Genomic DNA, 23,022 nt, shown 5'->3' on the forward strand with positions numbered 1-23,022 from the left:
TAGCATTGGAAATGTAATTGAGGAAAATATGTAATAAAAATATTAAAAATCAAAAAAAAGAAATATTGGGATAAAGCTTTTATCATTATCAATTGGCTCTGAAATGATTGTATTGGCATCTTGTAAATTGTGATATTATTTATACATAAATCTGATTGGTAAAAAAAAAAAAAAAAAGAAAAAGCAACTACCTATTATGTGTTTGTATTTATTTATTTATTTGTTTGCTTATTTATTTGTATGCACACAGTGACTGTTTGGAGGTCAGATGACAACTTGGAGGAGTCAGGTTTTCAACCATGTGGGCCCCAGGATTGGGCTCAGGTTTAGAATCATAGAGCCATCTTAGGGACCCTAATATATTTAATGTTGGAAATAAAGGAAAAGGAGTCCCTGATGTTCATGACACGATTTTAAGAGTCACAGTCGACCTCCGTTCTTTTTAAATATAAATTATTTATAAAGTGAATGTCATTGCCATGAGTTTAATATGGCTTTATCAGGAAAGCAAGTCAGTTATTAGAGGAGTTCAGACCTGGCTAAATGGAATGTGTGCTGTGGAGTGGAAGACGTGACCACTGCTGACTGTTACTTGGGAGTCTGTCTGCTGCTTATGTCTTCAGATAGTTTCAAGTACAGTTTCTAGTCTTCTTCCCTTTTGTTTGAGTGTAGATTCTTAAATTTCGAATTGACTAATTACAGCCATTTCTTAGTTTGTGTTTAGCGAGTTTATCCTTCTAATGTAACTGAATTTTCTGTTTCGTTGAATTTATATACCTTTAATTAGAGTTGTAAAATGTTTGTTACATTTCTTTTTAACGTCTAATGTTTGACTTTTTTTATACTTTAAAGTTTTACACTTTTTGTAAACACCCCCTCCACAGCCATATTAAATTGTATTTATTAGTTAAATAGGAGTGAGTTAAGATGTTAATCAGAATATAAAATTACTTTCTATCTTTTTTATCTTTAACTTCACTGATATGGATGGAACCTAGGGCCTCTTGTATTCTGGACAGTCACCCTTCTACTGTGCTGAGATTCTGGTCCCATATCCTATTCCTAGTCAGATTATGCTGTGAGTGTTGTCTCTAAGCATACATTAATTCCTGCTCCTAGCTGGGGTACTCAGGGATTTTCTACTTTCCTTATTTACTTCATTCATTTGTGGTTTGTGGGACTGCTTCCCACTGTGTCATGACTTTGACTTTAATTCATTACTCTAACATTCAAAAAGCCCCTTTCCAAATCACCTTTGAGTAGCGTTCTCCATTGCCGCTTCTCTTTGATCTTCTCTGTGCTGCTTATTTCTTGAATTCTAGTCAGATCTGACATTGATTGGTAACCTTTAGAAGCACCTCTTTAATCATGCTTTTCCTTAATTAAAACTCCTTCTTACCTATCTGTCTAGGATCACACTCCACATCCTGACTTGATAATTTTAAAATTCAAATAATAATTGAGCAACATTTTTGTTGAACATTCATCTGAGAGAGTGCACTAGGATCAGGCGATTTATACTTATTATCTGTTTAACCTTGATGGGGGACCACTTATTGGTATGAGAGATATTATCCCAAATGTCAAATGCAAGAGTAGTGGTAGTGTTGTTAAATTTGTATCCCAAGAGACAGACAAACTCATAAATGTTGTCTATGAGGACAGAGTTTTTGAGTTAGTTAGGTGTGGCACACACACCCATAATCCTAGCACCTATGTTACATAGCAGGTTAAGGACCAGCATGGGTAACAGTGTATAAGAATTTGTCTCAGAAATCTTTTAAAAGAAGTTCGGACTGTTAGTGATGCAGTCTAGCTTCTCTAGTATTGTTTTGAGATGAAGGACTATCGTGGGAAGAACAAGGTAGAAAGACCAGGTTGATGCTGTCAGATTCATCACTGAGCAGATGAATACAGTTGTTTAGAATAATGGAAAAATGTGAAGAAGTGGAGAAGGAGGAGGGTTGGGGAATGATTCCTGGATGGCGGATACAGAATTAGCCTCTGGTTATTTGCCTAGCCTGTTTTCTGTGTCTTTGTCTCCGTCTTTGTTCTTGGGTTGGGGGATTGGATTTGTTGTGATGCTCTAGGAGAGTGTTTGCCTAGCATGTCTGAGGCCCTGGGGTCGGTCCTGACATTGCACACAAAGAAAGAGACAGACAAAATATAGCAAAGTGGAGGCAGACTGTATAGAATTAGAGTTCTTATTTTGTGGCCTAGGACCCATTGAGGTTTAAATGTCTTGAATATAGAATGGATTAATATTTTTTGCTTTTTTTTATTTTGTTGTTGTTCTTAAAATCTTACTGAAAGGTTTGTTTGGAATTCATGGGATTCCTGGCTTTGGAAGTTTGGAAGGGAAATGGACATGAAATAGAGTGAAATGATTTGCAATACATTTTAAAAGAATTATCTTTCTAAATATGGGTCAAGAGATATCATTAAATATGCTTGATATTGACTGTGTGTACTGCTATGTGGAGATCAGAAGTCAAACTCTGGTGCTCCCCAGTGCCTTCAACCTTTTGTTTTTTGAGACTGCATCTGTTTCTGGTATCTAAGACTGCCCAGTTAAGGTATACTGGGTGACCAGAGATCTCCTCAGCTGCACTGGGATTACAAGTGTATATTATTAATGCTTAGCCTTTTCTGGGGGTGATTGGGGTGCTGGGGGTTGACTTTAGGTAGTCATGGCCCATATTCTGGCTTCATATAGTATATATAAGACAAAAATTAATAGAAACTTTAGAGTTAGGTTTTTAATAGACAGCGCCTTTTTTGCCTGAGGACATTGAAAGTGTCTTGGCAAAGATTCGCCTTTCAAGCACAGGACACTTGGATTTGCTGGGATGCTGTATGCTCTCTCCCTCACTCCACATAGGAGTTGGTCATGACCTTGGTGATCTCATAAGCTTTGGAAGCAGTGACTTCCTGCTAGAGAGCCTTCTGAGAACCTTGGGAGGAGAGGATGCTGGCAAAGCGCCTGAGGGCAGGATTGAGCTCAGCGTACCTAAGTTATTTCTGCCTTCCCAGTTTTTGCTGTATCTCCTTTTCCAGGCCGTAATGTAATGGCTGAGAGAGTTCCAGGGATGCCGGCTTCTTCCTGTCAGTGTTCCAACACTAATGGTGACTGGAAGGGACAGAAAGTGAATTAGCCTCTAGCTATTTGTCAAGGCTGTTTTCCCCTTTGCTGCATTTCCCTGAGTTGACTTAGTGTCTACATTTTGAATAACCACCCTTCTTTTCAGTAAGAGTGCTTACTCTCTGTCTGAGGTGTGTTCAGATGACATGTGCTCCAAGAACTGGTAGTCATTGCTTACTACATTTGAATGCGGTAGACCTCATGAGTTTGAGTGGGGAAATAACTCTTGGTTCCCCTATGCCATTTTAATGACAAGACTCGTAACTGGGCCTTTGGTTGCCATGAAATAGTGATAAAGCAGCACCCATCAGCTTTGAGCTATGGTTTCAAGTGAATATGCCAGAGAAGACAGGAGGTAGGAAGAATAAAACTCATAATCCATTTGCTTATATTTGCTAAGTGTCAGTTCCATTATTAACAATCATTTTAGGGCATATATATGTATATAGCATGGTGTGAAAACCTTGCCAAAATAATCTCAGGATTTTATATGATATTAATTGAAACAGAGAATACTAAAATGACAGAATATATTAAAATGATTGGTAATGTAAGTATTTTCCTTACCTAGTTTTACTTATGTATTTATCTGTTGCCTATAAACCTTTTATTCAGTTGACTACTGTGACCCAAAGCTTATTGGTGATATCTATTTCTTTAGTGTAACCATATGCTTTTTACTATCTGAAATATGTTTAATGGACCAACAGGGTCAGTATTGCTAAACTTTTTTTTTTAGCAGTATTGCTAGAAAGTTTGATAGCGTGGATCCCTAGGTTCTACCACAGACCTGTTGAATCATGACTAGAGTTTCAGCAAGATCTGCAGCACATTGAAGCAGTCAGATGTACTTCATTTTCCTCAGCCTCTCTGTCCGTGCTATTCTGAGCTATCCCACATCTCCTTTCCTGAGGTGGCACTGTGTGTTTCCAGTGGCCAGCCTTTCCTCGGACAGTACTGCTTTCCCAGAAATCCCCTCTCTCCAACTTCCTTCTCACTTTTCTTCCCATGTTGCTTCTACTTAGTTTGCTAGATGCCTAAAGTATGCTAAGAGCTGAGACTGGACTTGAGATTAGAACATGTATGAAGATAGTCTGTGACCACCGCTGGCCAGACACTCTGGAGGTCAGTTTGGAAACATAAAGACTTGAGCCTTACATGTATGTTTTCTTCGATTTTTTTTTTCATTCCACTTCCAGCACCATAGCATTACTAATAATAGCAAAAAGTTAATAAGTTGCCCGTGGCAAAGTTATTTAAGAGAGTAATATGTATATGTAATAATAAGGAAAAATATGTCAACATTAAAATTAATGTTGTTACAATAAACAGTTACTGCATTTCAAGGAAATAAATATGTAAAGTAAGTTATTGGAGATTATATATGTGTATATATATATATATATATATATATATATATATATACTTAGTAATTTCAAAATATAAGCAGAGCATTAGGTACTTTCAGTGATCTAGGCTCTGTTTTGGTATCTTTTCTTATCCATAAAAAGCTTGTAACTAGACTGTAAAAAATAAAAGCAATATTAAAAGAATAAGAAAAAGAAAAATGATATAAAAATCTGCATGCCCAAGTTTTCCATGTGACCGAGACAATGAGGACGGACACTCCGGATTATAAATGGTACGAGAGTCAAGAAGAGAGGTGGGGTCTGGGGCATCTGAGAAAGCAAGGAGAGAAGTAAGGTGAAAGGTGTCCTAGATGAAGTGTCACAAGTGGATACACGCTGTGACAATGCTTTGAGGACTTTATCTTGGACTTAGAAACAGTTGGAAATTTCAAGATGGAAAAGGGAGACTTTAGAAATTCTCTAGGATGGGAAAAATTTTGGAAAAAGATGATCTCACCATGACCTCAGAAGTTCAGGTCTGCCATGATGGGGTCATGAATCAGAGCAGTGGAGATGGATGGGAGGGAGCATAGTGATCATGTGACAGTTGCTGGGGACTCGATTGTACCTGGAGTAAAAGACTATGCTAGAGAGCTAGTAGAGTGATGAAATTGACATTCTAGAAGATTGGTTAGAAGTGGGAGTGAGAGAGAAGACAGTATCTAGAATGACTTCTAGATCTGTGTGCATGTGTTAGGATTCTGTAGTAAAAGGAATATACAGAGCCTGCCCTTAGAAGTTTTATTCTCAGTGGCTTTCATAACCTATAGTTGACGACAGTCTGAAATTAAGTGGGAAATTCTAGATACAGAGTATTCGTAAGGTTAAATTATATGGTATTTGAGTGCCAAGATACTATTTTGTGTTATGCCTCTCTATCCTGCTTGGTATGTGAATAAGAATTTTCATAATGGTTTCTCTGTCAGGTCATCTATTACTGCTCCTCCCAAAGAGAAGTGGAGTGGTTTGGCCTTCAGAATTAATTTTTCTTTTTTTTAGTTCAGCTATCTCATCCAAGAATATGAGAGGAAGTGATGGAAATAAACTGTGTTCTTTGGCTCCAGCTCTTTTGTGCTATTATAGACAGGCTTGCCGAGCTCTTAAGCCTAGGTTCCAGAAGGAAGGTGTAGTGAGCTGATTTGTAGCCGTCTTGCACCTGGAGCAAAGCCACAATTGTCTCACAGCAGCCTCAGTAACGGAGCAATAAATAAGCAGTCACCCCAAGCCTCTAGTGTTTGAAGGTTAATTATTAACTGCTGCAGCCAGATCTGTGGCAGCTGACCAATACAGCTGTCCCCTACTTGACTCCTCCATTGTCTGCAGGCTCCTTGAGGACCTGTGTTATTCATCTTCTTTGTCATCTGTCCAATATAACTTGATGTCATTTACAACGATGATCCAGTTCATTTGACTTGGGATGTGTGGGAAGGTTAATTCGTTGTATTAGAGCAGTGACTTCTCACAGTGTGATCCTTGAGACACCTTTATTAGAGTCATTATGGAATTTTCCAGAAATAGATTTCTTGATTCCCACTGGAGGGTGAAGGCCCAATCAATTCTTAGATGCACTTAAGTTGGGAACTATTAGACTCAAAATTACCTACCATGATTTTATTTTTCTAGTCTACACTGACTTTGGTATAAAACTTTGGTATAAAAGCATTGCTATAAAACAAATGGTTTTACTTGCTGTTTTTTCCCAGACCAGACCGGTTTTGTGATATGGTCGGATGGATGGATGGATGGGTGGATGGACAGATGCGCTGTGGATTGGTCGATGCATACATGCCCTACATTGCTTGCTTCTGGGTTAGGGAGCAAATACTGGTCAGTTACTAGTGAGGAAATTTTAGCTATATTTGATTGAAGGACTGTATAAGGCTGATTGCATGTATAAAGATCCAGTGTTTAGTTGGTACCCTTTCTCAATACTCTGTTATGGAGGTTTGTTCTTAGAGGTTAAAGTTCACTTTATATAGCTAATACACGAGCATACTGAAAATTCAACACATTACTGATAGATCAAGGTTTTCTTCGTACTCTGAATCTTAGGCCCTTTCTCTCTACTTTTAGGATTTTAACCTTCTAGTTTCTTTTCTCCCCTTCCCCCTCCTTCAGAGCCATAGCCTCAGCCAGAGTCTATGTATACATATGCATAGTTATAAAATAGCAAAAATTTCAAAAATTTCTCATATCTAAGACATCATGGGGGTCTTTTGAGAAAAGCATAAGGTAATGATATCTTAGATTTTTAAGAAAGTATTGTCTACTTTGGTCATTCTGAAAAAGCTTTGCCTTCTGAATTGCGACTATGTTGGCTGGGTTATTGTTCTCCATACAGTAGAATTATACCCCAGTGGTGCTACACCCCTCACAGTTCTAATTAATTTGCTCTGGTCGTAAGTTAATTTTGTTCATATCTCTGTAAAGCACATTAAGGGTTTGAAATCAGATTCATACTGAGAATCTTTGGTCACAAATTAATCGAAGCTATTAATTTCGTTTAGCCATATTTTATTATAATGGATGGTTATCAGTACAATTTGTAGGAAAGTTTTACATTTTGTATGGATTTCCAAAGTTCATTTGTAATCGAGTTATTTGGGGCTCTGCTTTTATTTTTCTCTGACATAAGTCAGGTTCCTTATTTCTAGCACGTACAAGCAAGTCTTAAGAATACATCTCAAGAAGATTTGGTAAAAATATGTTCGTTGAACCACATCTGTCTTAGTTATTGCTGTGATAAAAATACCAAGACCAAAGCAACTTGGCAGGGAGGAGGTTTGTTTGGCTTACACTTCCACATCATTGTTCATCACTGAAGAAAGTTGGGACAGGAACTCACACAAGGTAGGAACCTGGAGTGAGGAGCTGATGCAGAGGCCATGAAGGGGTACTGTTTACTGGCTTGCTTCCCATGGCCTGGCTGGGCCCTTCCATCAATCACCAATTAACAAAATGTCCCACAGGCTTGCTCACGGCCTGATCTTATGGAGGCATATTTTCTTGATTGAGGTTCCCTCCTCTCAGGTGATTTTACATTATGTCAAGTTGATATAAAACTGTGTAGTACAGTATCTTCAGTAAAACATGACACACTTTTAAAAATCTAAACCTGGGAAGTACAATTTATCACATTGAGTGTGTGTGTGTGTGTGTGTGTTCTATCCATCGATGCACAGGTCAAATGAATAAACCTCTGTTCTCAGAAGATCTGCCGAGTTAAGATGGCAGGGATTGAGGTGAGGGTGAAGTTGGCTGTATACTTTATAAAAGCTATGAGTCATTTATTCTGTGTCTAAGAGCATTGGCAGTTTGCATTTACATTTTGTTCTTTAGCTCATGTACTTCTGTCTGTTGACAATTCACTGTGAGGATAACTTGTCTTAGGTGGCAAGGGTTGTTTCTACAGGGCTGTCACATCCCTTGCATTGGATGATTCCAGAGCAGTTTTATCTCTGTTATTACTAACAGCACAGATTTAAAACCATTGATAAAAACAGTGAACGGCTTTAAGATACTCAGAATAAGTAGGAAATGCTAGCTTACCCACACACGTGTCCAACCATTTGTGGTTGTAGCTTGTAATGCGGAGGTGGATGTGGCTTCAAAGGGATGGACTTTGATCTATGTCCTCAGCTACACTGCTGTCTCTTAGGACTTTTAGAACCTTTGGTTTTATAACACGAGTAGCTCCAGAATAAATAGGTATAACTCAGACTTCAGCGTGCCTAAGAGGTAGCCTCAGGCATTCAGTCACAGTGCTTGCTAGTTCTCCAGCAACTCTCCTGGTAGTTGGGTGTAGTTGACATCCCAGATGGTTCGTCATGGTGCATTTGCCCACACGCTCCCCACTTAGCGTGAGCAGTGCATAGAAGCTCTGCCCCAGGATGCCTTGCTCTTTCTTTGTTTTCTCAAGCTCAACTCTTGGCTCCCTTGTTTCTGAGGGTGAAGTTGATGATTTCTTCAAGCCTCAGGGAACAGCATGGCATTCCTGAAGTGGTGACTGGACAAATGGAATCTGAAACTTTTAAAGAAGATTCTTGAAAGAATCATCTGCTTAAAAAAAATTACACTTTTTTTTTGGAAATTATTGTCAAATCATAGTTGTGTATACTTGCAGTGTTGTGAGGAAGTGAAATCAGCCAGGTGTACATAAAAAAAATAAATACTGTACATTCTCACTTTTATGTGAAACCAAAAACAATTGAACTAATAAAAGTAGACATCAGAATGGGAATTAAAAAGCAGGGGTGTTGAGAATAGGGCAAGAGTCAACTCCTCCTCTCATGTTACCCACCTTCCAGTCTTGCAACCAGCCCCCCCAACATAGAAAAAACCTTGTTGTGGAAGTGTGGTTTGTCACAGTGTGTCCCACAGTATACCTTTTGCCCTTACTTCTTTGCTTGCAAATGTTATTGCAATGATCCCTTGGTCTGGTACGAGGCTTCTGGCTTCTGTTACTCTATTAATGCTGGAACCTCACTAGGATTCCTCTCAGATATCCTGTTGTTGACCCTGTGTCATGGACGTCCTGTAGTTTTGGTTCTGTAGGACTGGTCCCTTCATACACTCCACCAGTTCATCGATGGGGAAGATGTTGGGGTGGGCCAATTCAATTCCCTTGATCTGGGCTTTACAGCCTTTTGGCTCTCCCCCTTTCAGGCCCTTGGGGGTTTGCTCAGCAGCAGCCCCTGCTACCAGGGGCAACTCTACCCTGATGCCCGAGCAAGGTGCAGGGTTGCAGGGTCTGCTCTCCCAAGTGCTGCAGCTGGTTAGGGGTAGCAGCTCTCCTGCTCTAATGACCTCAGGGCCTGCTCTCCTGTTTGCAGTAGGTGGAGGCGGGTGGGACTGGGTATATCTCTCCCTTGCCTATGCCCCTGCACAGCAGACAAGTGGCAGGGTCAGTTCTTACATGTTCATGACTATTCATCACACCTTCCGTCCTTATTACACGCCCAGGGTCAGCTCTCCTGTGCTGCCCAGGTGAGGTGCAGGGCCCACTCTCCTGAGTGCTGTAGCTGGTGAGGGCCACGGCCAGCTCTCTGGTTCACTCCCACCACAGTGGGGCTCTTTTGCTCTCCAGCTTGCTCCCTGTCCTGGGAGCATCTGGGCCTTCCTGGCGCTGCATCTGTGGTTGTCTCACTTTGAGGGAATGTTCGGCTACAGTCATTCAGCTGTTCAAAGGTCAGAACACTGAGCTTAGACACAGCCTGTCTCCTCTCTGCCACCTACTGACACACCTGTGACACAGCAGCCACACTTACAGAGCTTCTAGGGGCTGGGTTGTTTTTGTTTTTGTTTGTTTGTTTTTGTTTTTTAAATTAAGGAAGAAATGGCAAAGATGGATGGGAAATGGATGGGAAGATGGAGAAAGCGATTATGGGAAGGGTTGGAGGGCTGGGTGTGTGTGCACGTCTTTAATAAAATACATTAACTAGAATTCTCAAAGAACAAGCAAAGAAATTCAAAATTCAAAAAACAAAATTCAGAAAGTATTTACTCTTAACAAGCATTTTGTTTCTTATATCTGAGCATTTATTACAAGTGGTAGTTTGTGTCTTTGTACAGCTAAAGCCATACAGTTGGAGGGAGCTGCTTGGTGCTGTAGGTAAAGTTACTGTCTCAAAGCCCTTTCAATGGCGATGTAAGTCGTTCTGTCTTGATTGTCTTCAGTCTTTTTAATGTGTTAACTGGCCATTAGGACTTAACTTGAAGCTGGTGTGCTAACAATTTGTTACTGAACATCGGACAATTAATACATCCTGCATGGGATGATTAGGGTTTTGTTAACAGGACCCAAGCTGGGCAAGAGCACAGAGTGGCTTGGAGGCGTGTCTGTGAAGACTTGCCTGACTAATGCAGCCCACGGTGGGTGCTGCCACCACCTCTTTAGTTGTTTAAAAAAGCAATCAAAGCAACCCATGGGGAGCAAGCTGCTAAGCAGTGTTCCTCCGTGATCCAAGCCCCAGGTCCTGCTTCTAGATTCCAGCCATGAGACCTTGCCAGTTCCCTTCATGATGAATTACAAGCTGTAAGAGGAAATACGTTACTTTTGGTCATGGTGTTTATCACAGTAATAGCCATCTAAAATAATAAAACCTTACCAGGGCAGTTTGAAGAAATGATTTTATTGGTGAATTACTAATGTAACTTTTCGTATTTAACAGAAGTACCCACATAATAGATTTTGCTACCTATATATATTTTAAAATAAAACTATGATAAGCAATTCATCTAGACCATGAATAATGAATGTTTACCTGAGACTTGGTATCATTTTTGTGTTCATTTCTGTTTTCTGGACCTAATGTTCTTTTTGGTGTTCCTCTTTGCCTCAACCATATAGATGCTGTTTTTTGGGAGAGTTTCTTACAACATTCTGTGCATATTGCTTGTTTTCAGTGCCTTGCCATTTCCTGTTTAGTAAATAACACACTGAGGAACATTTATAAACATTGTAGAGTCTCCTTGACTTTTCATGGGTTCTGATTATGCTGTGGATAGTTCCAGCCTTCCTTGCTCATGTAGCCTAGCATAGGTTCAGGAGCATGCACCGCATGTGGTGTGGATGGATGGATGGCTCTAGAGTTCTCCTTGTCAACCAGGAGTCTAGCAAGCAGGTTCAAAAATTTAAGAGTATTTGTTTTGATTTTCTAAAATGTGAATCTTAATTTCGTTTGCTTTATTTGTGAATTTTAATGTATCAGTACATAGACCCAGAGCTTGAGGCAGCCAAAAAAAAAAAAAAAAAAGGTAAGTTTGGGCAGGTGAAGTAGAGACTTGACTCACTGGGCCTGCTCATTTGCTGGCCAAGGCCCACCCATCAGTCATGACTAATTGTGAAATGGTGGGAAAGGTGGAGGAGGGGATATTGTGAGCTAATAGTATTTGGTTGTTAATTTCTTTTTAAAGCCTTTCTTTGAAGCTCCCCAGCTAGTGAGCTAGACACTTGCCATTTTAGCAGAGCAAGCTGTGAGGAAAACTTGATTCTGGTATCTTGACTTTGCTTTATAGAAAGCTGTGTTCTTGACTTTGCTTTATAGAAAGCTGTGTTTTAGACGAATGCTTAGCATCTTATCTTCCTAACATTTTATACCACACTCTCAATAAAGAGATAGGTAAATGAGTAAAGGATTGAATAGTACATAAAGAAGTGAATAAATAAATAAAGCAAGCTTCTACTGTCTTACAGGTTAGAATTGTATCCAAGGTGGGTTCAGTTCCTTGCAGAGGGAATATAATCTTCACTCTTGCAAGGCAGTTGAAGCAGGTCTAAGCTAAGGTGGTCAGTGGAAGGTGTGTTTGGGTCTGTGACAGGCTTATTTTCATAGGATTTCTACAGCTTTCCATGCTTGTTGATAAAAGGTAGTGTGGCTGGGCTGTGTTCGGAGCTTCTGCCTCCTCTCCCCGTTGGTGCACGGGCTCTGACTTCCACCTCCCTCGGGGAGCAGCAGAGTGTCCATTTGCCCTTGGCCCAGAGGAGCTGCTTTCAGGAAGTGGGCATAGTCAGTAGACAGCAGCTGGTAGAAAAATGAGAATGGACCTCCAGGGCTTTTCAAAAGGGCATGGATTCAGGTTTGTCTCTTTTGCTCACACTGTTAAAGAGACCGGCAGCCAAGCCCCCAAAAGGGCTAGCTGAGAGGCACGATTACTGCTCTTTGCACCTCTTCCGACACTGTGACCCTTTCCAGCATTATCCTTTTCTTTTGATGTCCATCTCTTCAGTCTTAGAAATGAAGGATTTAGCCTCTCACTTACTCTACTTTTCTGCCGGATGCTTTTATCTTCTCTTGAGAGGCTCCTGGATGTCGTTACTGACTTTGGGAAGATGCAGTTAGCCTACTGAGGGAAAGGGAAGAGTTAGTTGTAGGGCGTGGTTACCCCCTTTTTCCCAAGCACCCGAGTTTGCTTAGTTTTTCTCGTTTACATGGAAGCACAGGTGTTTAGGGGAGAATGTGCACGAGTCTCCCAGGTTATTTCCAGGACATTGGAGGAATGGATAGTAGGCAGTTTTAAAATTGCAACGGGAAGTTTTCATTAAAGTGGAAGAGCTTCATGTTGTATTTGGATGCACCGTCCCAACAAGGACAGAATAGGATGGCAAATTCCATGTTAGTCTTGTGATTATTTCATTAATAATTCATGAGTTCTTGGAGTCAGCAGAAATGTGCTAGCAGAAAATAAGTGGTAACTATGGCTTTTGTTTACAGAATCAAAGCACAGACATGTAGGCATGCATGTGTGCATGTGTATGCATATTTCTGTTTCAGCAGCAGCTTCTGTGGCTGTTGTAACAAGCTTAGCTTAAAACAATACAGGTTTATTTTCTTACAGTTCTAGAGGCCACAGGGAGGATTAGCCAGCCACACAGTGTGCCAGCTTGGCAGTGGTTTCTCTGGAGACTCCAGAAGATAATGTTTCCTTGCACTGTAGATGTATTGCTCTGCTCTGGATCCCTTCCTTTACTGCAAAGCCAGGAACATTAGCACCCTTTCTGTGATCCCTTTTGGTGTTGTTTGTTTGTTTTTTGTTTTTTTGCTTTTTGTCACAAAGCTTCTGTCTGGTGTCTCTCTTGCTTCCCCAGGACACTTGTCATTGCATGCATTTAAGGCCCACTTGAATCATACAGGAGAGTCCTGCAACTTAATTTAATAATGCCTGTACTCCTCTTTATGAGTTTAAACACATGACTCCCACTCCCCTTCCTCTGGTCTGAGTACGGATTGAATTTGTTCTTTGCTTCTCCAGACTTTTGATTTCTCTAACCCTAACTCTAACTCTTAGATTATTTGCTTAAAAAGTATCATGGCCCTTTTCATAATTATGTGTTTATAATTTTATATATATATATACATATATATACATACATACGTACACACATACATATATGTATATATATGTGTGTGTGTGTATAAATAAACAGACATCTTCCTTTTGTATTTTTGAAGGTTTTGGGAAACAAACATAGGTGTGTCTGTTTATTTTTCCATCTTACCTTCAAATGATCAAATGCCTCCTTGCTCTTACCATCTCCTCATTTTTGTTCCTTTGTGTTGTTGTTGTAGTAAGCCCCTGCCTCTAATAAATCCTCAAAATGTGAGTGTGTAAACAGAGATCAGCTGTTGTGCCTGGATAGGTGCTGAGAGCTTGAAGGAGGCTGAATGCCTTGCTGATTGGGCTCCCCAGGTGCTCTCTGTAGCCAGCCAATCCCAGCCGCGCTGCTTGCAGGTGGAATGGAGTGACTCACCACATTATCTAACTTCCCATCTCCTCACACCACATTGCTCTCTGCAGAGTCCTAAAGGATACAGCCTCTCATCCTTATTGCTGTTCTAGGTAAAAGGAAACATCTGGCACTTAAAGTTCTGTCACTATGCTGCAGTAAGAACAGAAGCTCTGGCCTGGATGTAGACCTAACATTTCAGTTATAGTCTGGCCATTTTTGTTTGTTTGTTTGTTTGTTTTGGCCAAGGGACCATTCCCAGGAAAGAGAGGTTAGCTTAAGGCATGCTAAAGAGATAGGTGGAACAATTTGACCATTTCTTTTTCCAATTTTTCTTCCTCCAGAGCAGTAAATCTAGCCACATATAAAGTATCCAGGAAAACCTGATTTCTCTTTTTCCTCTTTATCTGTTTCAAACATACTTTCTTTAACCTGTTGGACTCTCCCCAGCATTTTGAGCTTCCTTATTCTTTCTCTAAATTCTCCTTCCCCACCTTGCTTGCTTCTTGACCTCTGTGCTAGCTTAAATGGAATGCTCCCCCCACCTTCCCTTCTCCTCCTCTGGGCTGCCTCTGCAGTTTATAGCTGGGCTGCCCTGGGGGTTTTCTTGCAAACTCTAGTAACATTTTCTTTGAGCTTCTATTTGAGTCCATTCTTAGGTTCTTCTGTTAGTGATTTTAAGAACCCCAAGAGGGAACCTTGACTTACCATTTGTCTACTCTAGACAATGTCTCTTTTGCCTTTGCTTACTCCAGGATTCCCTGATGTATTTGCTAGGCTCTTAACACACCACAGACTGAGTGGCTTATGCAGTAGAACTGAACTGTCTCCTGTGTTTAAAAATCAGCAGTCCATGACTATTGAGTTGATACTGCTGAGGTCTCTTCCCATGGCTTCAGATGGCACCTTCTCCCTTTGTCTTCATGTGGACTTTGTTTTGTCTATCTCTCTGTGTCTCTCATATTGTTTTCTTAGAAAGTCACCAGCTACCTTAGTTTAAGACCTAATCTGCTGATCTCATTGTAATGACCTCCAAATACAGTTGTGGTTGAAGTATGGGGGTCAGGGCTTCAACATGGGTTGTTTGGAATACAGTTCATCCAAGAACACCTAACCAAGTGTCTGTAGCATCAGTTCTAATCTTCAGCTCTCTGACTGCAATTGGTTGGTAAGTGCACACAGTACCCTGCTGCGGTGGACTCAGCTTCTGCAGATAATGGGAACAGAAGGGATTAAACAGGATTGAATGTGGACGTGAATGTTGGAATTAAGTGCTGGCTTAAAGGGAGCTGTGAAATATTATTTTTTTATAGTTTTCAATTTAGCTTTTAATCTCTTCTGGCCCAAAGAGCTCTGGAATACTCAACTGACTCTCAAATCATATTGAAGTTGAGATAATTAGAACAATACAGTATACGGTGCCTGCCTTAGGCCCATTCTCCTTCCCCTCCACCACTCCTGTGGCCCCAATCGTTTTCTGCCCACTTCACTGAAAGTGACTTTTACTTATGAAGTTTTCTACTTTGTTTTCTTTCCCCTTCCCTATTTTGTAGCCAGACAGAAATTTTATATGATGTTTTTATTGTGCCTTCATTTCAACTATGTTCTGTGACACGAGGTAGAATTTGTGTGTCTTCTTAGTTCCTAAAAGTTTCAGATTTCATATTAAAGATGTACATTGTAATACTGGCTTACCTACTTCTTAGCCCTCCTAAGTGCCAAGATCACAGGGTTGTGTCAACAAGTCAGCTATCCAGATTCTTTAGCACTTTTATATAGCAGGGAATCCGAAGTCCAGACATTTATGTTAATTGAAGAGTAGCAAAACTGGATTTTAGTCCTGATCACCTAACTCAAGTTATAAGTCCTTTACTTCCTTTTAAATTACATTTTAGGGGTCGGGCTTTGAACCTAGGCCCTCATGTATGCTAAACATGCACTCTAACTGCTGAGCTTATCCCAGCCCCTATTCTGTATGCTTATCGAAGAGATTTGTGCTCCTAAGTGATTGTGATAAATCAAAAGGAGTAAGTTTTATTCAAGGAGTAATACAGGTTGAAAAGCGTATTACTGAATCGTGCATGTCTTTAATCAAGCTGATTATTTCAAATACAGTTGTTCAGAGGTCTACAATTATTGTAGAGCTAGGTGAAGATTTAAAAGCATTAGCATGGGGAGGGCAGTATCAGCACAGCTCACAATCTCAAGATAACGAACGGAAGGAAGGAGAATGAGTTTTGTTTCACTTAGCAAAGTGGATGGGTATTAGTGCCTTGATTGCAGCCTGGATGAAGGTGTCCCCATAACTGCCAAAATATGGAGTGCTTTGTTAAATTGAGACACTTTCATCTGTGTTATTTCTAGATAGAGCAGCCCATTAAAAAAAAATCTTCTTCTTATGTGAGAGTCCTAATATGCTTTGCACACTGCTTCACTCTCAGCTTCAGAGCCTGCGAGTCTAGGCACTCAAATTGTGGTCCGCTCAATATCAGACCTGCAAACACAACAGTACGACTGCCAGTTGATTCTTACATACAATAACATATGAAAAGCAGACCTCTCAGGAGCTGTGCTGCCGGCCATGTGACGCATCAGCGTCACCTGGAATATTGGTAGGAAGTGCACATTTTCAGACCCCGCACTAACTGAATTTGAAGCTCTTGTGTGCATTACAAGAAACATTTGTTTTAATAAAGTGCTGTGGACTATTTTAATTTGTGCTAAATGTTGAGAACTCCCTTGTATCAGTGTATTTTAAACAGTTTTGATCATGATATATGGAGAAGTATACTTTAAATTATGACTGTGTATACTCACTGGGCTGGGTAGTTTGTATTACCAACTTAAAACAACCAAGAGTCACTTGGGAAGAAAGGGGGAAGCTCAATTGAAGACCTTTTTGGTTGGGGCTGGAGAGATGGCTTAAAGGTTAAGAGCAGTGGGTGTTCCTCCAGAGAACTTAGCTCCAGCTCCCAGCACCCACACAGTGGATCACAACCATATGTAACTCCAGCTCTAGGGGATAATGCCCTCTCTGGCCTCTGAGGAGCACCGGGCATGCAAATGGGGCACACACACACACACACACACACACACACACATGCAGGCACATACCTGTATGTGATGTTGATAATGATAATCATAAGGATAATAATAAAATTGCCTAATTTGATAGACCTTTGACTACACCTATGAGACGTTATCTTGGCTGATGATTGATGTGAAGGGCCTTGCTCATTCTGAGCTGTATCATCTCTAGTGGGTAGGCCTGGGGAGTATGAAAGCTAACTGAGTTATAGCAAGTCAGTAAGCCCAGGAAGCTGTGTTTCTATGTGGTTTTCCCTCGGCTCTTCCCATGAATTCTCATTCTCTCTCTCTCTCTCTTTTTGATTTTTTTTTGAGACAGGGTTTCTCTCTATAGCTCTGGCTGTCCTGGAACTTACTTTGTAGACCAGACTGGCCTCAAACTGAACTCAGAAATCCGCCTGCCTCTGCCTCTTGAGTGCTGGGATTAAAGGCTTGCGACTATGGTCATGGTCTGGAAGTTTGAGCTGAAAAAACTCTTTTCCTCCCCCAAGTTGCTTTTGATTAAAGTATTTTATCTCAGAAAGGAACGGTAACCTGGACACTTACGTACAACCATACATTTCCCCAGTACCCTCCTGGAGCTACACAGACATAGACTCATGACTTAGAAGTTTGAGAAAAAAAATCTTTAAATGTCCTTTTAGTTGTTGCTTTTTTTTTTTTAGATTTAAAAAAAGTTTTAGTTTAAGTGTATGATACCTTCATGTATGTATATACATCATGTGTGCCTTGTGACCTTGGAGGTCAGAACAGTGTGTTGAATCCCCTGGAACTTAAGGAAGATTGTAAGCTATCATGTGGGTTCTGAGAGCCAAACCTGTGTCCTCTGTAAGAGGAACAGGTCTATGTTTGATTGCATCTGTGGATTTACAATCTGCAGATAGGGAGGGCTAACTATGTATTTAAAATATATTAATATTTAAAATAAACTGCCAGATTTTATCTTAAGTGAGAATCAGGATGTAAGTATTTTTCCTGAGTATGGACTTGCAGAAATCTTCTGATAGGCTCCCCGTAGACCAAAGGCCAAAGATTAGTGCTCAAATGAAACTTAGCTTTAGAATAGTCCTCAAGACTAAGCCAAAGAGATTATCTTTCTTGACCTGCTGAAAGTGCCTCATGCATTGCATCCTGGATATTTGCTGGTCGCGTACTGGTGAGCTTCTTCTTTACAGTATACGTCTGTGGCATGCTAAGTGGCTTTGGAGGTTACCTGGCAGTCCCAAGTTCAAGCTGTAGGTAATACTCCTTCTCTAATCTCTTCCCATCTCACTCCATATTCCCAGACATGCAAGCCTGACTCCTGGATGCCATGCTCAAGAGCTATGTGCTCTGGATTTAGACTGCATAGAGTCAAATCCAGACCGTGTAATTTATTATCTGTACTACCTTGGACACCTTGTATATCGAATCCTTTTGTCATCCATGAGACAGGGATGGGAGCTGTACTCAGTTTATAGGATTGCTCTGAGCATTAAGTGAGGCATTCCATACATAGCACTAGAGTGAGCAGTGCTTGCCAGAGAGTAAGTGGTTAATAAATCTTATCCATCATAATTATCCTTGATTTAATCTTCTCCTTACTTTCTTAAATCTGACTGACCAGAGCATTCCACAGACCATCTCTATGCAACGATCTAAATTAACCCACTTTCGTCTACTTGCCATGAGCTCTAGTCTCTCTTAGACTATTAAGCTCCTTTGTATGATAGGCCTATAGCCTTTTAAAATGTAAGTGAACAATCTTTGAAATGTAAATAAATAAAAATATTTGCCCAAATGTTTTGATGACTTTCTTTCAAGTTCTGATTAAAATGAGGCCTCACTCCCCAGGTACCCCGTGCTGGTTTGCTATTGCTTCTGAGAGCCCTGTTGCTCTCTGTCTGCTCTGAAATGGACCCCTTACATGTTCTTCTGAGCTGCTTGGCCTACTCTCAGTGTAGGTATGGGTCATTGTCAAATGGCTATCCCTCTGCATAGTACATATTTCTGACCTTCCCAGCTTCTCGTGTTTCTTGTTTCTGCAGTGATCACTTCCTCAGAAAACCCTACATAAGCATCTTCCCCAAATTAGGTCACCTTCTTTGGGAATTCCTGGGAGAGTTCCTTTTATTAGCCAGAGCTCTCTACATACACAGATTATCATTATTTTCCCTCTGTTGGGGAAAAGGATAATTAATCTGTACTTGTTAAACACACTACATTAAGAAGGATTTCCAGAGATGAATTTTGTACATTATAAAAAATAAATGATTGCAGAGGTATTTTAAGGAATGCTGCCTCAAACTTCTGCAAGTTAACCTTTTGATAATGGCATAGAAGAGCCAGGGGAGAGCACCAGGGATGACACCACATGCTGTACTTGGCTGTTGTAGGGTGCTGGAGTTGTAATTGGTCCTTCTGTCACCGACAGACATTTCTGCTTCACAGGCAGTAAGTCTGAGACACTCTTGTTTCGAGTGGTTACTTGATTGTTCACAGAACCCTTGATGTCAGTGTTGCCCAGAGATGAGTCCTACATGAGAATAGATGTTTTGTAGTCAAGACAGAACCCAGTGTAGATAACATCATATCTTGGATGTGTTCATTCACAGTAGAGGCAAGGGGATGACTGCATGGTGGGCATAGATCAAATTTCATCTATTACTTAATTCTAGGCCAGAAATAGGAACCACTCAAATTTCAACACTTGTCTAAAAGCAGTCAGGAAGGAAGTCTTAGGAATTATGATGTGAAACAATTTTACCCCTGTAGTTTTTCTTTAAATAGCAGCCTTTTAAGAATCTGGGCAGATGCTCAAATTTAAGACAGATTGTATCAATGGAATTACTTACAGTTCTGTATACTCCTTGGCTAGCTGAGTGGTATTTCTGATGTACAGATATGGTAAGTTTTGGAGAAAGGCTACTTTCTCTTTGGTGTGGCTCAGCCAAACACATAGAAAGAATTACTTGAAGTTAATCATGCAGAAAATAAAATAAGGATTTTAATAGCTAAAAGCTAGCATAAACTTACTGTGTGTGTATGCATGCATGTGAGAGCCTGTTCATGTGGGTGCATATATGTGAGTGTGCATGTGCAAGCCAGAGGTTACCCCTTGGTATCATTCCTGAGGAGCCAGTCACTTTGTTTGAAACAGAGTCTCATTGGTCTGGAGTTCACTGAGTAGGCATGGCCAGCTGACCTTCCCAGGGCTGGGGTTACAGACTGATAGCTCTCATGTTTGTTTGTTGATTTCAACATACGTTCTAGATATTGGACTCAGGTCATTGTGCTTACATGGCAAGCACTTTACTGAGTCATGGCAGGCTTTGTGTGTGTTGTTTCCGCCCCCACCCCCATAGACATCACATGTATACTATTTTTTGGCTGGATCTCATTGATGAAATCATGTGTCCTGATTATATTCTGATTTTTTTATTTGATACATTTTGAGTGCTTATATAGTAGTATATCAAGCATATATACCACGGTAGTTTAATCATTCCCTTCTTGGGTAATTTGTTTTGTCATTACTTGTTATGCTGTATTTGTGATAATGTCTTTGTTTGGTTCTCGTTTTGCAGGCAGAGCCGTTTGTTTGGGTTAACAGCGCATCAGCACATTCCCAGAGTGTTGCCAAGGCAAAGTACGAATTTCTGTTTGGCAAGTCAGAAGAGAAAACTCCAGATTCTAGTAAGTGTCTTAAACATTGTCTTCTGGGTAAAAGATGTGTGGTCCTAGTTATTTCTGCATCCTGTACTTACCTACATCACTTCCTGCTTACCCTTGTGAAGCCTATGTGCTCCAACTGTTCTCTAGAGCTGTCTTCCCAATACTAGAGTTGGATGTAGTTCCTACAGCTTGCTCTAGGTAATTTCAAGTCTGTTTTTTGAAGAATTTTCAGCTTCCCATACTTTAAGTTTCAAGAACTAACTAATTGTCGCTAAGATTTTATTTTTCACATTCACTATCATTCTGTATAACTATACTTTATTTTTGGCTACCATCATATGGTATGGAGAGTCAATTCCACAAATTTTTTTAGACAATGTAATCTTACGAGAGCTCTCATTTGAAAATTACTGTCACATTCTATAATTAGAAGCGACAGCTTAGAACAAATAGAACTAATATTAGTACCAGTATCAGTAATCCTACTGACTGACTTCCTTAGCATTCCAGTACTATACTATGCACTTTGAATATTGTATCTTATTTGATCCTCAGGGAAATCCCATAAATTGCCTCTGTTATCCCCATTCTCAAGGGGTGGGATCTGAAATAATTTCCTTTCAGTTACAATTGCCTGACCCCAAAGCTTGGCCTTTCAATCCGTGGGAGCAGCATATTTCTGAATACACTTTTCTTAGAGAGAGTGTGAGATACAGTCTTAAGAGTTTCAGAGCACTTATCCGTGTCTATGGAAAAGTGGTGGTGGAGATGCCTTTTGTGAGACAAGAAGAGGTGAGAGCTTGTGCTTTGGAGTTAGACTTTCTGAGTTTGAGTCCCTGGTTTGAAACTGACAACCTTGTGGCACTGTGTACATTATCCAATTTCAACTTTCTTGTCGTAGAAAGTGATTTCAGTGGCATGTCTCAATTATTTTGTGATATGCAAACACCTCAGAATCATGCAAGTGCTTCTGATTCTGTTTGTTGTATTAATAAGGATGATAGCAGGTCCTCATGTCTGTGCCTCTGACCTTCAACTGTACAGTAGAATGATAATCATCACTCTTTTTACCTGTATTGTTACTTAGCCCTTGTTTTACTGGATAAGGGGTTTGACCTAATGTGGCTGGTATTTGGTTGAAAACAGAACAAGCAATTCTCTGTTTCAGATTGGCTTGTTAGTTGGGTTTGTGTAACGGCATTTAAAGATTTCCGAGAAGTCAGTGCATGCATATGCACTTAATTCCTGTAGTCTTTTTATGGTTTCTACATTTATAATCACCTTAAGACAGTTTGGAAATCTTCCATTGCTCTGAATTTTAGATGCCATCTTGTGGGTTTCTGCTTTTTTTTTTTTTTTTTTTTTACTCACTCTGATGAAGCACAATTTTTACTTCATTATGTGTCTTAGGGTTTTACTGCTGTGAACAGACACCATGAGCAAGGCAGCTCTTATAAGGACAACATTTAATTGGGGCTGGCTTACAGGTTCAGAGATTCAGTCCATTATCATCAAGGCGGGAGCATGGCAGTGTCCAGGCAGGCATAATGCAGGAGAAACTGAGAGTTCTACATTTCCATCTGAAGGCTGCTAGTGGAAGACTGACTTCTAGACAGCTAGGATGAGGGGTCTTATAGCCTACACCCACATTGACACACCTACTCCAACAGGACCACACCTGCTAATAGTGCCACTCCCTGGGCTGAGCATATACAAACCATCACATTATGTAAACAATGTATAATACTCTGTGTCAATAGCGAATAGAGCTATTGGCAAGAATGTGCATCTGCTGGGCTTCTTACCCACAGCTGTGTGAAATATTTAAAAAGCAGTTAAGTGGGACACCTTTTGTACCACCTGGTCATTTTATTCCTTGATATTTACTAAAGACAAATCCAAGTTTATACCCACTTTTTTTCGGGAAGTGTGTGACCTGCCCTTTGTTTTGCGGCTGGGAAACGAAGCACACTTAGAGTCAATGCTTTTGAGAAGTAACGACAGAAGACTGAAGTGAAGAAATGATAGGTAATGGCAGATGACTCTGTGTGGTACTTCCCAAAACTTGTCATTTCTGCCTTAACAGTAACTGTCTTTGATTCAGTATATAGTATATGCTGCAGTCTCTCCCTTAGTCCTTTGAGATTTGTCCTTGAAAACTACAAAACAAAGCACTTGAAAAGGGAGAATCATCCATAAGTCACTGGGCCAGAGGCATGCTTTGAGTTTTCTCTTTCTTCTTTTTCAGATCATTATTGTTAAGTCATGTGAGAACGTGAATGAAACTTTAAACTGTAGAGCCAAAGGATAAAGTGGAAAGGGCAAGAGAAATGTGTAATTTTACAATCTTAAGACTGTACTAGCTCAAGTCTAATGTTTTATAATTCTTTTTGAATCATATAGTTTAAAGTGTAGTGCTATAAATATTATAAATACATGTAGTAGTAATAGAATTTTAGAAATATTTTAGAAAAATTATATTGATAAATTGAAGATCTGTTTTC

General features: G+C 40.1%; 1 protein-coding gene, 1 long non-coding RNA gene and 1 other non-coding gene across 6 annotated transcripts in view; 1 reads left to right on the forward strand and 2 right to left on the reverse strand.

Moving 5' to 3' along the window:
* Positions 1-23,022, forward strand: part of Psd3 (pleckstrin and Sec7 domain containing 3) — a 527,712-nt gene that overhangs the window by 202,217 nt on the left and 302,473 nt on the right. For all 3 annotated transcript variants that reach the window (XM_029480436.2, XM_029480437.2, XM_029480439.2), the window contains one exon: positions 20,431-20,539. In XM_029480436.2, the coding sequence (XP_029336296.1) occupies positions 20,431-20,539 (109 nt within the window). The remainder of the gene's footprint in view (positions 1-20,430; positions 20,540-23,022) is intronic.
* Positions 9,706-9,836, reverse strand: LOC115031812 (small nucleolar RNA SNORA17). The gene has a single exon (XR_003837473.1). It is a non-coding gene; the product is annotated as a small nucleolar RNA SNORA17 (small nucleolar RNA).
* LOC115031740 (uncharacterized) overlaps positions 11,236-23,022 on the reverse strand; it is a 40,726-nt gene continuing 28,939 nt past the window's right edge. For both annotated transcript variants that reach the window (XR_015048643.1, XR_015048642.1), the window contains exon 5: positions 11,236-12,396. This is a non-coding gene — a long non-coding RNA (uncharacterized LOC115031740). The remainder of the gene's footprint in view (positions 12,397-23,022) is intronic.

The sequence above is a fragment of the Mus caroli genome, unplaced genomic scaffold (assembly GCF_978045245.1).
Source record: "Mus caroli unplaced genomic scaffold, Mus_caroli_1 scaffold_10, whole genome shotgun sequence".
Classification (NCBI taxonomy): domain Eukaryota; kingdom Metazoa; phylum Chordata; class Mammalia; order Rodentia; family Muridae; genus Mus; species Mus caroli.